At 40.6% G+C, this 15,806-nt stretch overlaps 1 protein-coding gene across 1 annotated transcript in view; it reads right to left on the bottom strand.

Moving 5' to 3' along the window:
• Positions 1-15,806, bottom strand: part of LOC136957600 (titin-like) — a 137,088-nt gene that overhangs the window by 101,407 nt on the left and 19,875 nt on the right. The window contains exons 42-69 of the mRNA XM_067251650.1: positions 11,999-15,766; positions 11,249-11,527; positions 10,440-11,006; positions 9,903-10,184; positions 9,540-9,818; positions 9,152-9,433; positions 8,780-9,058; positions 8,412-8,699; positions 7,975-8,253; positions 7,607-7,888; positions 7,238-7,516; positions 6,858-7,136; positions 6,440-6,718; positions 6,046-6,333; positions 5,676-5,954; positions 5,307-5,588; positions 4,929-5,207; positions 4,565-4,843; positions 4,187-4,465; positions 3,808-4,095; positions 3,267-3,545; positions 2,739-3,020; positions 1,935-2,213; positions 1,566-1,847; positions 1,204-1,482; positions 801-1,088; positions 406-684; positions 38-319 (exon numbers count right to left, since the gene is read on the bottom strand). Of these exons, the coding sequence (XP_067107751.1) occupies positions 38-319; positions 406-684; positions 801-1,088; positions 1,204-1,482; positions 1,566-1,847; positions 1,935-2,213; positions 2,739-3,020; positions 3,267-3,545; positions 3,808-4,095; positions 4,187-4,465; positions 4,565-4,843; positions 4,929-5,207; positions 5,307-5,588; positions 5,676-5,954; positions 6,046-6,333; positions 6,440-6,718; positions 6,858-7,136; positions 7,238-7,516; positions 7,607-7,888; positions 7,975-8,253; positions 8,412-8,699; positions 8,780-9,058; positions 9,152-9,433; positions 9,540-9,818; positions 9,903-10,184; positions 10,440-11,006; positions 11,249-11,527; positions 11,999-15,766 (11,646 nt within the window). The remainder of the gene's footprint in view (positions 1-37; positions 320-405; positions 685-800; positions 1,089-1,203; positions 1,483-1,565; positions 1,848-1,934; positions 2,214-2,738; positions 3,021-3,266; positions 3,546-3,807; positions 4,096-4,186; positions 4,466-4,564; positions 4,844-4,928; positions 5,208-5,306; positions 5,589-5,675; positions 5,955-6,045; positions 6,334-6,439; positions 6,719-6,857; positions 7,137-7,237; positions 7,517-7,606; positions 7,889-7,974; positions 8,254-8,411; positions 8,700-8,779; positions 9,059-9,151; positions 9,434-9,539; positions 9,819-9,902; positions 10,185-10,439; positions 11,007-11,248; positions 11,528-11,998; positions 15,767-15,806) is intronic.

The following is a 15,806-nucleotide window of genomic DNA, read 5'->3' as shown; positions in this document are numbered from 1 at the left end:
TGAATTTATATTAGAAAGAAGCATTTTTTATATTTACCTAATATGGACACTTGCGCGTGACACTTGTCACTTCCAACTCCATTAGAAACTTCACAAGAGTATCTTCCAGATGCTTGAAGCCTATCACTGTTCAGTACCTCCAGGATACAGGAGGTGTCTGTGGTCATCACATTATACTGATAAGAGGCCCAGATCGGCTTGCCATCTTTCATCCAGGTAACAAATATTCTTTGGCTTCCAGTAAATGTGCACTCAAGTTTCAAAGGTTTTCCCTTTTCAGAGGAAATGTCCTTTAGCTTCTTCACAAAGTGGACGGGTTCTGAGAGAAGCAATGTTGACATTAGTTGCAATGCTTATAATAACGTGGACAAATTAAGACTACTTGAATGTTCTGTCATAACGAACCTTTTACAAACAAGTGAACCGGACAGCTCTCCTTCCCAGCATCATTAATGATCTGACATGTATACTCTCCAGCGTGGGATTTATCAATTTTGAACAACTCCAGAGTGGCTTTATTGTCCCGTAAAGCAATTGTACAGTCCTTTCCAGACACAATTTCTCTTGTGCCCCTAAACCATTTGACTTTCAAAGGGGAGCTTCCTTTAACAATTGCTGAGAAAGTAACATTTGAGCTCAGCAGAGCATCCTTTTGCGTTGGTTTTTCCACAAAAGATGGAGGCTCTGAACAGAAAAGAAACGTAGCAGGGTAAGTATGTGGTTTCTGAAATAAGTTACCATATTCCTCTTGCTGAAAAATATATCATTACACTGTGTGCTTGACAACTATTGATACTGACCTTTTACTACCATTGAAGCGCTTGTTTCACCGGTTCCTGCTGTGTTAACAGCCTTGCATGTGTACTTTCCAGAGTCGGACAACTTAAGAGATGGCACTCTCATTTTGCAAGTGTTATCACTGCATGTAATGTCGCAATTTGGCCCACTCTTGATCTCGCGGCCATCGTGGTACCAAGAGGTAGTGAAAGGAGGAGAGCCAGAAACTTTGCATTCCATTTCACCAGGTTTACCCACAATAGTGTGAGTGTCCCTGAGTTTCCTGATGAATGTGGGTGGGATCATCTTATCTGTTTCGAAGAATAATTGATTAGATTGATTGTTGAGCTACTTATTAGATAATGTAGTGGAATATGAATATGATAGTAAATATCCAATGTCAGAAAAAGCAGATATGGCACCAACCTAGGACAGTGAGATTGGTTTTGCAGGACACACTGCCAGCTTCATTTTGGACCTCAAATGAGTATTCTCCTGTGTCACCTTTCCCTGCTGACAAAACTTTCAGGGTGGAGACCATCTTTGAGAAGGTGATTTTATACTTGCTGCCAGAGGAGAGCTCAACACCATCCTTAAACCATTTGGTTTTCAGTTCAGGTGTCCCTGACACAGTGACCTCTAGAGTTGCTGTATCCCCTGCCTTGGCATTTAAAGACTCAAGGCTCTCCACAATTGTGGCAGGCTCTGAAAGTTTAAATAGCATATTTAGATGATGAAAATTTACAAATTCTGATTACTGGCAAGAATCAAATAAGAGTTTTACAAACCGAGGACAGTGACGTTGGAAACACACTGCACAACTCCAGCATCATTTTTGAGTTGGCAAGTATATTTTCCAGGAGTGGTTGAGTCTGCTTTTAACACCTTCAAGGTAACTATATTGTTTTCAAAAGTTATTTTCCGGTTATCTCCATCTCTGAGAATGTGGTCCTTGTCCTGAACCCAGGACACAGTCATTGGCTGAGCGCCTTTGACAGAGGCAGTTAGAGTCATTTCCTGACCATATTTAACTGACTGGTTGGTGAGTTTCTTCACAAACACTGGTGGTTCTGAGAGGAAAAAAATATAGTGGTGAAGAGCTGGGATAATCTTGTTATACAGTGATCCCATATTCACACAATTCAAAATGTACTAACCTCTGAGAGTAATGGAAGTTTGACAGGTTTCACTCCCTACATTGTTTGTTGCCCTGCACTCGTATTGGCCTCCATCTGAGCCATCCAATCCAAGGACAAGCAGACTGGCAGAGCTACCCTCATTCACCATCTTATACTTTCTGCTTTCCTTAACAACCCTTTTGTCCTTGAACCAGATAATCTCAAAAGGTGCTGTGCCATACAGCTCACAGGAGAAGCTGACATCTTTGCCCTTAATTCCCTCCACAGGCTTCGGCACTTTAAGGAAGGATGGTGGATCTATAAACAATATAACCAATTTTGTTAACATTTTGTTGTATCGTTCCATAGCAGTCCGTTCACATACTTTCAAGCAAGTGGCAAGTCCAAAGAACAACGATCTTCCAAGGGACATGCTATACAGTCCATGCTAGAAATACCGAAAGTGCAATGGTTTAATTAATAGTGTAACCAGGAACAAATAGGACAATCTCTTATTCTTACAATAAGAAATAAGTAAACAACCAAACATGTCAGAAATGTTATCAATAAAAGGAGAACTCATTCCGGTGATGTTCATGCTACAGAAAGTAATTTTGTATCTGTAATATTTTTACTGCAAACAAGTCAATCAGTGGAGGGAATAATTCTTCTTTGAGGTTCATGCTGCAAACGATTTAAAGAATCAATTCAGAACTATGAATTATGAAACGAAAATGCCGAAAAACAGGGAGGTCCATGCTTAAGTAAATTCACAAAGAACATCCAAATTTCAGTCGAGGAAACTTGAAGTTCATAAAGACATTTCACCATCCAGTAGCTAACCTTGGACAGCGAGAATGGTGCTGCAGCTTATGCTTCCAGCATCATTTTGGGCCTCGCAGGTGTAGACGCCCTTGTCATCAAATCTTGCAGTAAGCATCTGAAGGACTGCCGTTGTGTCGGCAAACGATGTTCTATAGTTGTCACCGTCTGTTATCTTTTTGTCATTTTTGTACCAGCACATTTTCAGAGAGCGTCCACTGGTAACTTTGCACTCAAGACGAACTGGGTCACACTGCTTCACGAAAGTGTGGAGCGGTAATTTCAGGATAAATTCAGGGGATTCTGCAAAGTCAAAAAGTGATAAGTTATTAAAACTAAAATGCTGAAAAGATTAAGCAATACGAATATGGTTATGCAGATTAGGCAAATGAATGTTGAATGGATTTTTTGCTGTTTAAGATAACAGACAATGCTGAAAAAAGAAACAGTGATCATACTGTAAAACATGCATATGAAGAAACAATGAAAATTAAGAAAAAAGATGGACTTGATTTAGTGACAGAAGCATAAAAAAGAATGTAGTCCAACCTGTCACCAGTAAAGTGGCTGCACACTTCACTGTGCCAGCATCATTCCTAACTTGGCAAAAGTAAACTCCACTTTGCAAAAGTCCAACTGAGTAAAGATCTAAGAAGGAAGTGTAGCTCTCCACTCCAATCAAACATGATGGTCCAGTCATAAGCTCCAAGTCATTCTTGAACCATTTCACAGTGAAAGGAGGTGTTCCCTCATATACACTCTTGAAGTGTATAGTGGACTTTGGAACAACAGCCTGAGACTTGGGTTCACATACAAATCTTGGAGGCACTAGAAATCCATTTAAAGAAAGATCTAATAAGATACACGTCTACAGCTGGGAACCTCAACCTATGCAAACTTGATTCAATATAATGTCTAATACACTCTTCAGTTCTAATATTAAGGATAAGTACTGTATATAAATACATTGTAAGCTGTTGCTGTGGTGACCTGCTAAGGCTCAAGTATGCACGCAAATATTTTCACAGTGTATGTTCAAAATATTCAAAGATTATATTAAACAAATCAATACTATTAATTTCATCCCAACCTTTTGCTTTTAGAGCACCACTGCATTCACAACTTCCCGCTTTGTTTGTTATGTTGCATGAGTATTCTCCAGTATGGTCCTCATCAAAATAATTGATCTCCAGTGATACTGTATTGTCAATGTGTGCTAACTTATACTTGGCTTCACTGGAGATTACATGTCCATCTTTACTCCACTGTACTTCCATTGGCAAAGAACCAAAGACCTTGCATTCCAAATTAACCACAGAGCCCAATATCTCTTGAACATCCATCAATTTCTTGGTGAACTTCGGAGGAATGACTTGTTCTGTTACAATGACAATGAGTGCAGGTCATTTTAGGTTTTCAAGTCTGCCATAATTTCTAAAACAAAAGGCAATTAAATAGAGGTTACTAACCTACAACATTCAGTTTAATTAAGCAACTGCATTTGCCAACTGAGTTTTCTGCCTCAAACAGATAGTTTCCTCCATCTTCTTGCAGCGTAGACAGAATTTTACAACTGCTGAGATTTTTTGCAAAATGTATTTTGTTTTTCCTGCTAGGTAGGAGTTCTCTGCCATCTTTACTCCACTTGACTTTGATATCAGGAGTTCCACCTACTCTACATTCCACACTGACTGGATCACCTTGAGTTACAGTGACTACTTCTGGTTTCTCTATTATCCTGGGAGGCTCTACAACACAAGGAGGTGATATGAAGACTGTTAACAGACATGAAGATTGTTAAACTAAAAAACAATCTGAATGACGATGTAAGGTAATCAAAGACAAACCTTGCACCATGAGGGTTGCAAAGCACTTGTCTTGTCCAGCTTCATTATTGACAAGGCAGGTGTATTGCCCACTGTGACAAGCTTCACAGACCGGAATTGTTAGGGTTGCCACATTATCCCGGAAAGTACTTTCAATCTTCGGATCATCCAAGATCCATTTATCATTGTTTTGCCATTGTACAGACAGAGGGGGTGATCCTTTCACCACACACTGAAATGTGGCCACATTTCCCAAAATTGAGGCCACATTTTCAATTTTCCTTACAAAAGATGGTGGGGCTAATGTGAAGAAAGCATGTCATTAGAATTACACCTTTTTATAGGCAAGACATTGCTAGTGGTAGTTTGAAATTACAAGACAAACCTCTCATAGACACTGTCGTGAAGCCCGAACAACTGCCCACCTCGTTGGCAACTATTAACTGATAATCCCCCATGTCTGACACATCACAGCCTTGGATTTTAAGAGTGACATTAAAATCGCACTGTTTGATTATGTGTTTTTGACTGGGTCTAATCAGCTTGTTATCCTTGTGCCAGGTCACCTCAAATGGTGCAGTTCCTGCCACTTGACAGTCCAATTCTGCCACAGAGCCTTTTACAACCTCTCTAGGTGTTAGATCCTCTACAAAGGATGGTGGCTCTGAAACAAGAAGGCATGTTTTCATGAACTAGCCAAGTGGTGTTCACTTGTTAGTGTAAATGCTCAAAGTCTTCCTTAGCAAACAACAGTTAGACCCACCTTTCACTGCTAGTTCCATACTGCAACTTTCACTGCCTGCTTCATTGCAGGCTTCACAATAGTATACCCCACTGTCTTGGAAGCCAGTGTCACAAATCTCCAAGCTTGCCATGGAGTTGGAAAATGTAATTCCATGTTTTCTACTTTGATTGATCTCAATCCCATCTCTGAACCAGTGTATGGATATAGCTGGTGTGCCAATCACCTTGCATTCAAATAGTTTTTTGTCCCCATGTTTAATCACTGATACTCTCTCAGGTTTTTCAAGGAAAGTGGGGGGTTCTGAAAGAATGTATTAATATGTAAGTTTGTTAACAGCCTGGCACCACATTAACAACAAGTGTGAGTAAAGATATATATCAAAGATACCTTTGACAAAGAGTGTTGCTTGACACACAGCTGATCCTACAGTGTTCTTAATTTCACAGACATAGTCTCCAGAGTCTGAGCGCTGTGCAGAGAAGAGTTCCAGTAAACTTGAGGAATTATCCTTACTCACAGAGAAGGTAGACCCTGACAATATCTCTTTTTTGTCCTTAAACCATTTTATGGTCAACGGTGGAGTGCCAGACACAAAGACGTTAAACTGGACCTTGGAGCCAAGCAAAGCATCCATTGATGCAGGCTTTTCTATGACACATGGTGGTTCTGTAGAGGAAAGGTAAATGCTTTCTTTAGTATGCAAACTCTTTATGTAAAGTAGGCCACTTAATTTAAGAAATTTGAAATGTAGACCAACCTTTTACAGTTAAGGTACCAGAGCACTGGTCAGTTCCAGCTTTGTTTTTAGCAATGCAGGTATAGCAACCAGTGTCGAAACTATCAAGACGACAGATTTCCAAAAATGCCAAGTTATCAAAGAATGTGAATTTGTGCTTCTCATCACTCTTGATCTCATTTCCATCTTTGTACCAGAAAACAGTCATAGGCAGAGAGCCAGATACAAGACATTCCAAATGGTCAAAGGATCCTTTGATATTCTCGGTTTCCTTCAGCCTTCTTGTAAAAGAAGGTTTGATTATCTGATCTACAATGGACAAGGAGTAAATAGTACAATGAGCGTGGATCTTGCTTCAGAACTATAGAAGTGTGCTTCCAAACATTTAAGAAAGAAAAAACTTTCATGAACTGACCGAGAACAGTTACTGTAGCCTCACAAGAGCTTTGTCCAACGTCATTTGAAACCTCAAAAATGTAGTCACCGCTATCGCTTTTCGCTGTAGCAAGAATGATCAGTGTGGAAATTGTCTCAGTGCATTGCACTTTATATCTTTGGCCTGAAGTCAGCTCCCTTCCATCCTTCAGCCATTTGGTACTAAGGACTTTACTTCCTGAAAACCTGCATTCAAGAGTAGCTGGATCTCCTGTGGTAACGCTGACAGACTTTACTTGCTCTATGATTTTTGCTGGTTCTGTGGTACAACAACAAAGAATCAAATAATAAATAATGTCCTGTTCTGTGTTAATGAAACAAGTACAGCACCGTAACAGACAGACAAACATTACATGGATTAGCGTATTAGATGGAGATGGCCACAAAGTTCAACCAACCTCTGACTGTAAGCATTGCAATGCATTTCTGACTCCCAGCATCGTTCTGTGCCTGACAGATATATTTTCCTCCATGTGTAATCTGGGTGTTTTTCAAACTCAGCACTGCAGAAGTGGTTTCATAGGACATCCTAATATGTTCATCATCTGTAAGCTCATGATCATCTTTGATCCAAGACACAGTCATGGGCAGTGATCCAGACAGCATACACTGCATAAAGATCTCAGAACCCACTATGGAACTGATGTTTTCTATTCTTTGAACAAACGATGGAGGTTCTATTGAAGGAAACCCATACATAAAATCAGAAAAAAATGAATTATACATTTACAATAGCTGTACAACTATCTTTCAAATAATAAATTGCCTTTAAACTAACCTTTTAATGTTATTTGGTAATAACATGAAGACTCTCCAACATCATTAACTATCGTGCACTGGTACTTTCCAACATCTCCAGGCTCACATTTCAGAATCTGGAGAGTGACTTTCTCATTATGCACATGTATCTTATGCCTTTTGTCGTTTCTGATTAGTTTGGTGTCATGATAGCAATGTATTTCAAATGGCAGAGAGCCAGACACTGTGCCTTCTAAGACTAGGTCAGATCCTTTTACAACTTCAGTCGTCTCAAAAGCCCTCACAAACATCGGAGGTTCTACAATAAAGAGATAATAATGTTGTTATATACAATTTTGCTGAACGTTTAGATCCACTAAATAGTTTGCAATGCTGTGCTTTTACAAACCTTTGACTGTCACTGTGCTGCTGCAGCGATTACTACCAGCATCACTTGATGCCACACAAACATAATCTCCACTATCATCAACAGTGGAGTCGACTATCTCCAATGTGGCTACTGAGTTAATGAAGGAGATTTGGTACTTTTGATTTGGATATATCTCATTCTCATTTTTCAACCATTTTATAATGATCACCGGGCTGCCCTGTACTTTGCTGGACAACTGAAGAGTCTGCCCATTTTTCACAAGCTTTGAAGTCTCAAGCTTCATAGAAAATGTGGGTGGTTCTGTAAATGGACAATTATATTAGACATAACACAATACATTATGAACAGTATTAACAGTTCCAGTTGATTAATAAAAGACAATGCACCTTTAACAAACAGCACCGCAGTGCATGATACTTTCCCAGCATCGTTGGTTACGTGACAACTGTAGATTGCAGAGTCAGAAGCTTTGACAGAGTGAAGCTCCAAGAAGCTTGATGAGGCGTCTTTCTTGATGAAACATGAGCCTCCAGTTGATACCTCTTTGTCTTCTTTGAACCATTTAACAGTAAAAGGAGCTGTTCCAGAGAAAGCTGCCTTCAAGATGACCGTAGATCCTGGTATGACATCTTGAGAATCAGGTTTAATTGTGAAGCTTGGCGGTTCTAAATTCAGTTTGAAAAAGAAAGAATTTGTGATGGGTTTACATGGCTTTTTAAAAGAGTAAGTGATAAGAATAAGGGCTGAAAACCAAAGCTTAAATTTGGCTTTAACTTAAAAAGTCTTCATTAATGACAGAGGCAAAGAGAGGAGTCATTCTAACCTCTGACGCACAAAATTCCACTGCTCTCTTCAAATCCAGCAGCATTTGTTGCCCTGCACATGTACACTCCACCATCACTCTTTTCCAAAGTGGTAATGCTCAATGTTGAAGCGCAGTCATTGATTTGAATCTCATATTTATGTCCAAACATTATTTCTTTATCATCTTTGTACCAGGTCATTGCAATGGGCTGTGATCCAGATACTTTGCATTCAAATGTGATTTTGTTTCCTACATTTCCATCAACCTTTTTAAGATGTTTTGTGAAGGATGGTTGAGTAGTACGATCTGTCGAAAGATCACAATCTATATTCAATATTCTTGTTTTATAAAGGGTCAATATATAAAAAGAGAGGTTTTAAACAAACCTATAACAGTAATAGAACAAGAGCACTGGTCTTTTCCAACCCGATTGGACACTTCCATCTTGTATTCAGAAGTGTCTCCCTTTTCTGCTGAAATAATCTTTAAAACAGCAACATGATCCTTAAAAGTCATCTTATATTTTCGACCTCCTGTAATCTCCTTTCCGTCTTTAAACCATTTCACTTTGAGGTCTGGACTTCCTGCAACAGTGCATTCCAAGCGTGCAGAATCCCCAGTCGTCACATTGATAGATACGGCTTTCTCTAAGATTCTGGCAGGTTCTAAAACACAAATATATTACAATGTTTAAGACTTCAAACATCAATTTGCTGCTACTCATTGATAACTTTCTTGAAAGATTTGCTATGTCAAACCTTGAATTGCTAATGACGCTTCACATTTTTGTTGACCAGCCTCATTCTCTGCTCGGCAAATATACTTGCCACCATGACAAATGTCAACAGCTGAGATTGAAACAGCAGCAATATTATTCTCAAATGTAATTTTGACATTACAGTCGTCCTCTCTCAGCAATTCTGCATCCTTCATCCATTTAACTGTGATGGGTGCCGAGCCTTTAATGGTACCCCACAGTTTCACAGCATTACCCAGCACTGCTGTAGCACTCTCAATTTTCTTTGAGAATACAGGTGGTTCTATAATACAATTGTGAAAAACAAATTATTATGAAAACAATCAAAGTTATAATTAAAGAGGAATACTATTCAATCATATGTATGCATATATTTTAGATGCACAAACCTTTCTGTTTGGCAACTGACTTTGACGATACTGATCCAACCGCATTTGATACAACACACTGATATTCCCCAATGTCTGCGCTTTCAAATGAGTTGATCTCTAAACAGGCCATGGATTCCTGAGAGACTATTTTGTATTTCTTATCTGTGGCGAGTCGTTTCTTATTCTTAAACCAATCCACTTCAAAAGGACTAGTGCCGGCTATCTCACATTTAAATGTGCCAACACTTCCCCTCACAGCCTCAACAATTTGCAGTTCTGTTTTGAAAGAGGGTGATTCTGAGAAGAAATGTACAGAATGATTAGAGAATTTGTTCTAAAAGCACAGTTAAAGTCTGGAATTAGGTTAAAAAGTCCACAAACCTTTAACAGTTAACTTAGTGCTGCAGCTCTCACAGCCTGCTTCATTCAACACTTCACATGTGTAGTTTCCACTGTCTAGTAAAGCCACATCACTTATCTCCAGAGATGCAAGACCTTCCTTAAAAGTGATTTTATATTTCTTATTTGTAGACAGCTCTTTGTCATTTAAAAACCAGGTAACGTGAAGTTCCGGTGATCCCTTGACTGTGCACTGCAGCCGGGCAGAAGAGCCTTTCTTCCAGACCATGGTTGATTCCAGCCTCTTAACAAAGATTGGTGGCTCTGGAGAGTGTAGGCAATGCACAATCCCAACATAATTTCAAGCAGTCATTGTCATAAAAAAGAAATCAATGTTGAAGAAGAGAAGTAGGAACAAGCGAAAGCGTTTCGTGAAGAGGCAGCCAAAGAGCATTCACCGATAACAAGAATACAATGAGGATACGATCTAACCACATGCCAAAGATGTTAATTTTCAAGCCTGTAGATTTGTTGTGCTTCAAATACTACAGGGGATGAAGATTAACTGGCTAGTCTTACCTTGCACAATTACAGAAGAAGAGCATGTTGTGCTTCCAGCATCATTTGCAGCTGTGCAGTCATATTTTCCTGAATCTTTCAACTTTGTCTTTGGAATATCAAGAGAGACTATTTTATCCTCAAAAGAGAGTTTACAATCCGTTGACTGGTGAATCTTTTTGCCATCCCTTGTCCAGGTGATGGTCACTCCAGTGTCCTCATCCACTTGGCACTCAAGATGGAGTGGAGTTCCCACAGCTGTGGCAACTGCCTCAAAGGGCTTGACAAAGCTGGGCTTTTTGATGACCTTTATCTCTGCACTGCACATTGCTGTCCCAACACTGTTGGAAGCTTTACAGAGATAGATGCCCTGGTCAGACGGTTCAAGTTTTACTACCTCAAGAATGTACTTATTCTTGTCGGAAGAGGTTCTGTAGCTTGCGCCTGAAGAAACAACTTTGTTGTCTTTGTGCCAAAGAACACTCAGAGGAGAGGAGCCTGTTATCACACACTGAATCGTAGCTTTCTTTCCAGCATACAAGGTCATTGGATCAGGCTTAGTTATAAAGGTGGGCGGATGGGCACGTTCTACAGAGTTTGAGAATAAGAAAGAGAAGTTAGTAGTTAGAACCTAAAACCCACCAAGTATTTCCTTTTAAAACCTAACCGGGAACTAAAAGAAATCAAGATATGTATATGTAACTGTTGTGCTAAGATTGTGTTTAAATGACCATGTTGTTAGCTTTTCAATGAAAAAGAAAAGATCCTTTGACACACTTTTTGAGACCCATTCCCCGACTTTAAGTAAGTTAAACAGTTGGTCCACTTACCTGTTACTGTCAGAGAAGCGGAGCAGCTGTCACTGCCATGCTGGTTGGAGGCTTTGCAGGTGTATTCACCACTGTCTGGTTTTGTTGGGTTCTCAAGCTCCAGAGAAGATTTCTGTTGGAGACTGATGATCCTGTACATCTCGTTCTGTTTAATCTCAGCATCAGCTTTGAACCACTTGAAGGTCACATTGGGTGCGTCCTCAGTCTCACATTCAAATTTGGCTTTGCTGCCAATATTGATCTCCACGGGCAGGATTTTGTACCTAAAGACAGGTCGCACTGAGATGTGCAGAGAAAGGACATGAAAGAAACAAAAGTCACCACACTGCATATTATAGACAGTTGAAAGTAGTTTACAGGTGAATGAGGACCCTAGGGTGGATGATTGCAAACAGTAGTTATCCAGGAGTGACTGTGGAGGAAAATGGTGTTAAGTTTTGATCAAGCCATGTAAATGAAGAATGACCGTGATGAAGACAAAAGCATGCAAAGAGTAGAGACAGTCTCTTCACTCGGTGGAATGGTCCAGATGCAAGAGGTGATTTTTAAGATGAAGAAGTGAAAAAAGGTTTTCTTGGAACGACGTTGCGGGGTGGATATGGTGGTGATGTCAAAAGACACCATACGGTTAAGGATGATTTTTTAGAGAGAAGTGAACACATGCTAAAATATTCACTGAAAATACAAAACGTGTATGTTGCATTAGTTATTACTTTAAATTGTGAAATTAAAATATCCCCTTCCTCCAACCTCTTGAGACTACTGTGAGTCTTCCAGATGTGGTGGTCTTGCCGGCTTCATTCTCAGCCTCACAGACATATTCTCCTTGATGTTTCTCCTTGATAACTTTGTTGATTTGTAACGTGTATGTGTCATGGTCATTGGAACACTTGAACTCTTTGCCAGATTTCACCAATTGTCCATTGAAAAGCCAGTTCACATGTTGGACACACTTTATGGTCACACTGAAAGTAACCTTACTGTTCTCCTCTATGACAGTGTCCTCCAGGGAATTCAAAATGATAGGGTAATCATTGGTCAAAGTGTCTGAAGACTCACTAATTATGATTGCCTCTGATATATACTCCTCCCTAGTTTCTTTTTCTATGGACATATCTATGCATTGTTCCACAGGTACAGGGCCCAGGGGTACTCTTTTGGTTATATCTGCAGAACCCACATCTCTATCCTTGCTTTTTACGGTTACAGCTCTCGCTCCCTGCTTACTACTTTGCCTGGATTCATGAACCTCAAAGTGTTCCTGGACTGTTACACTTTGGAAAGATCCTTTTACTTCCGTTTTGACAGCAGCTGTTTGAGACTTTGGAGTTGCAAAATCCACTGCACTCTCTGCAATTCTCACCGTCTCCACCACAGAAGACAACATTTCTTTAGAGCGTGTACTACTGACCTGAACTCTTTGAGGCTTGTCCATATGTTGAATTCCAGGCTGTTCAGAAGACAGGCTTTTCTGCTCTCGATAAACTATAGCATGGAAAGCTGCCTTGAGTTCAGTCCTCAGATCAGCAGTCTGAGGGTATTCACCTTCAAAAGCCAGAGTGATTTCTATAGGAGTGCCTGTTGTCGTAATAAGATATGTGAATTTTGAAAATTTGGGTTCTTTCTGGACCTTCACCTCCTGTATCCCAACAGCCTCTAAACTCTCCACAATGTCTGCAAGTAACAGTGGCTGGTCACGAGCCACGGCAGACTGAAGTGCATCTTTTAACTGATGTCTGATGTTCAGACTGAGTGGTTTTGGCATTGGGATCACAAAGGTCATCTCCTTTGGGAGCTCCTGGCTCTCCTGGGATTCATGAACAAACATTACCCCTTTAGGTTGAGTCCTCACACTCACAACAGATTCCTCAGACCTCTCTATTTCACTTGATTGTTCACCAAAGATGATTTGTTTCTCCTCCAATATTATTGATTTCCTTACTGATTGCCCTTCATGAATTAGGACTGCAAAGTCTTGCGCTGCTGAATCTAAAACAGTACAGCTTTCAGTTGAAATTGCCTGCTCCTCAATAAACACAGTTTTTTTTGGGATCTTGGGTTCTATTTTCAGTTCAGGTTTGAATCTGTCATTGGCTTTCAGCGTGTTGGTGTGTCCCTCTTCTAAACTTTGATTGTCCCGCACAGTTACTGCATGCATGACATCCCAACGTTCCTCCTTCTGGACTAGTGCACGCTGCTGTTTCATATCACTGGTAAATGGTGTTTCTTTTGGTAGTTGCATGGGCTTGTAAGAGACCTGAAGAATATTCTGAGGTTTGGGCTCTGCTTTAAGTTCTGACTGAAGGCCTGTCACTGAAATGTCAAGATCTTTGTGATAATCAGCAGTAAGTGCTCTTCTATCTTCAGATGTCGCTGCATGTTTTCTGGCTTTTTCCTGTCTCTGTGCTGCCATCTGCTGGTCTGGCTTTTCTATGACGAGTACACCCTCTTTGGGTAATGCAGTGATTGGCCAAATAGATTGAAGATGCAATGCAGCAGGAACTTCTTTTGTAGGTTTAATGGAGAATGTGTCACGTTTTGATAAGAACTCTGTTGTATCTTCACAAATGACAGTTTTCTGTTCGTCCTGAGACACTGTGTGTAAAAGAGTCGGGCTTTTCCTTGCAATTAAATTCTCTGGCAAAGGCCTTTCACAAGTGAATCGCCCTTCAGACTGAAATGTGCCTTGATCCGCAATCATCTGTAGATGCATGAGCCTATCCCCTTCTTTTTGAGAGTTCAAAGACATGGCACTCTCCAAACCAGGTACCATGCTCAAGTGTTCCGCTTGGAGTTGGTGTCTTTCCTCAGCATGCATTGCTGATAGAATGATAGAATCCTTATGTGCCAAAGCTCTCTCTGGTGCAGGCCTATGCATTTCAAATCTCTGCTCTTTAGACAACTCTGTTTTAGTCTCACTCACTGGTGCAAACGTTGGCTGAGAATGTTCTATTTCAATCAAGGACTGAACAGGTGGATCCCTAGCAGATAGCGGTTCAGAGTGGCTCTCTGTTATAGGAAGTTGCCCTGACGATTGAGCAGAGTATAAAATCTTTACACCTTCGGTAACTCTGAAGCCTCTCTCCCCCTCAGGCCTTGTTGTCAAGCCTGTTTTTTCTTTGAGTATTGGTAAACTAGTTTCTACCTGATGACTAGTGACAACTTGTCTAGGCTCTGTAGAAGGCTTGATCCTTTCTGGTATTCTATCCCCTAAGGCCTCTGTTCTCACTGTGGTTAGAGGAAGGACCTCCTCAGCAATGGCTGACCTTAACTTTGAGGATTTCTCTTTTGCCAATTCCAGTTCTATGACCTCTGGGCTTTGGATTCGGTCAGAGTGCTGCTCGATTATATGGTGACTTTCCTGGACAGAAGATGTAAATGTAGCCATGTGCAGTTGTTTTATAGGAACAGCTGCAACTTGGAGTGGATGTGAGGGAGCTACAGATACTCTTTCTTCTACTTCATGAGACTGCAGCACAGCAGCTTGGTGGGTGACCTGCTCTCTATGAAGAGAAGCAGCAGAGATGTCCACCTCTCCAAGCGTGCCCACCTGCTCACTTGAAACAACCTGTCTGTCCTCAGTACCAATGGTATACACCATCTGATGCCCTGCCTGAAGACTTGCCCCGGCATCTCCTGGAAGGTTGACCATGTACAAGCGGGATTCTGTAGCTTGTTCAGTCATGGATACTTTATAACCTTTTTGTTTCTGAACTACCATGTGTTGTTCCTGTCGAGTTACAGAGACAGGCTCTTTGAATACTACTAACTCAGCACTACAAGAGGCTTCCCCAAATGGGTTGGAAGCCTTGCATGTATATACCCCACTGTCCTCCTGTTTAACGCTCTTCATGTTGATGAAGCCAGACCCATCTGGATTATTAACCTTGTTACAATACTTAGTGGGTTGAATATGGAAACTGCCTCTGAGCCATTGCACCTCAGGGAGAGGGTCTCCTGTGACAACATACTTGAAAAGAGCTTCGCCTCCCTCTATACATTGGAAAGGTACAATAGTTGTTGTGAATTCTGGAGGTTTGCCGACGGTTTTTAAGATTTTTTCAACCCCCTTCTTTGTTTTTTGGGGATCACTCAATTCAACATGTAGGAACGAAGTGCAGCTTGTCTGCCCAAATCTGTTGCTTACAGTACAGGTGTATTCTCCTGCATACTCTTTCTGCACCTTGTTTATGACCAAACTGTATTCATCTACCTCTTGGACAAATGCGTAAATAGAGGAACTAGTAATGACATGGCCATTGTGAAACCACTGAACATTGGGCCTTGGGAAGCCAGATACTGTGACAGTAAACCTGGCCATCTCCCCAACAGTGACAGCTGCTGGTGAGAGTTGGGTAATGAAAACTGGCTTTTCTTTTTTCTTTTCTAAAGTACTAGAGAAACGTTTAGATTCTGGCATGAGTTCAAGTGTTTTGCTTTTGTCTGGTAAGTGTAGGCCAGTGTAGTAAGAAGATGCCCGTTTTTCCTCTTCAGTTGAGACATTCAAGCTAGAAAAAGCTGAGTTGAACAAGTACATTACTCAGTCATTGATATATTT

Source organism: Osmerus mordax, chromosome 2, assembly GCF_038355195.1.
Source record: "Osmerus mordax isolate fOsmMor3 chromosome 2, fOsmMor3.pri, whole genome shotgun sequence".
Taxonomy (NCBI): domain Eukaryota; kingdom Metazoa; phylum Chordata; class Actinopteri; order Osmeriformes; family Osmeridae; genus Osmerus; species Osmerus mordax.
This window is presented reverse-complemented; position numbering and strand designations above follow the sequence as displayed.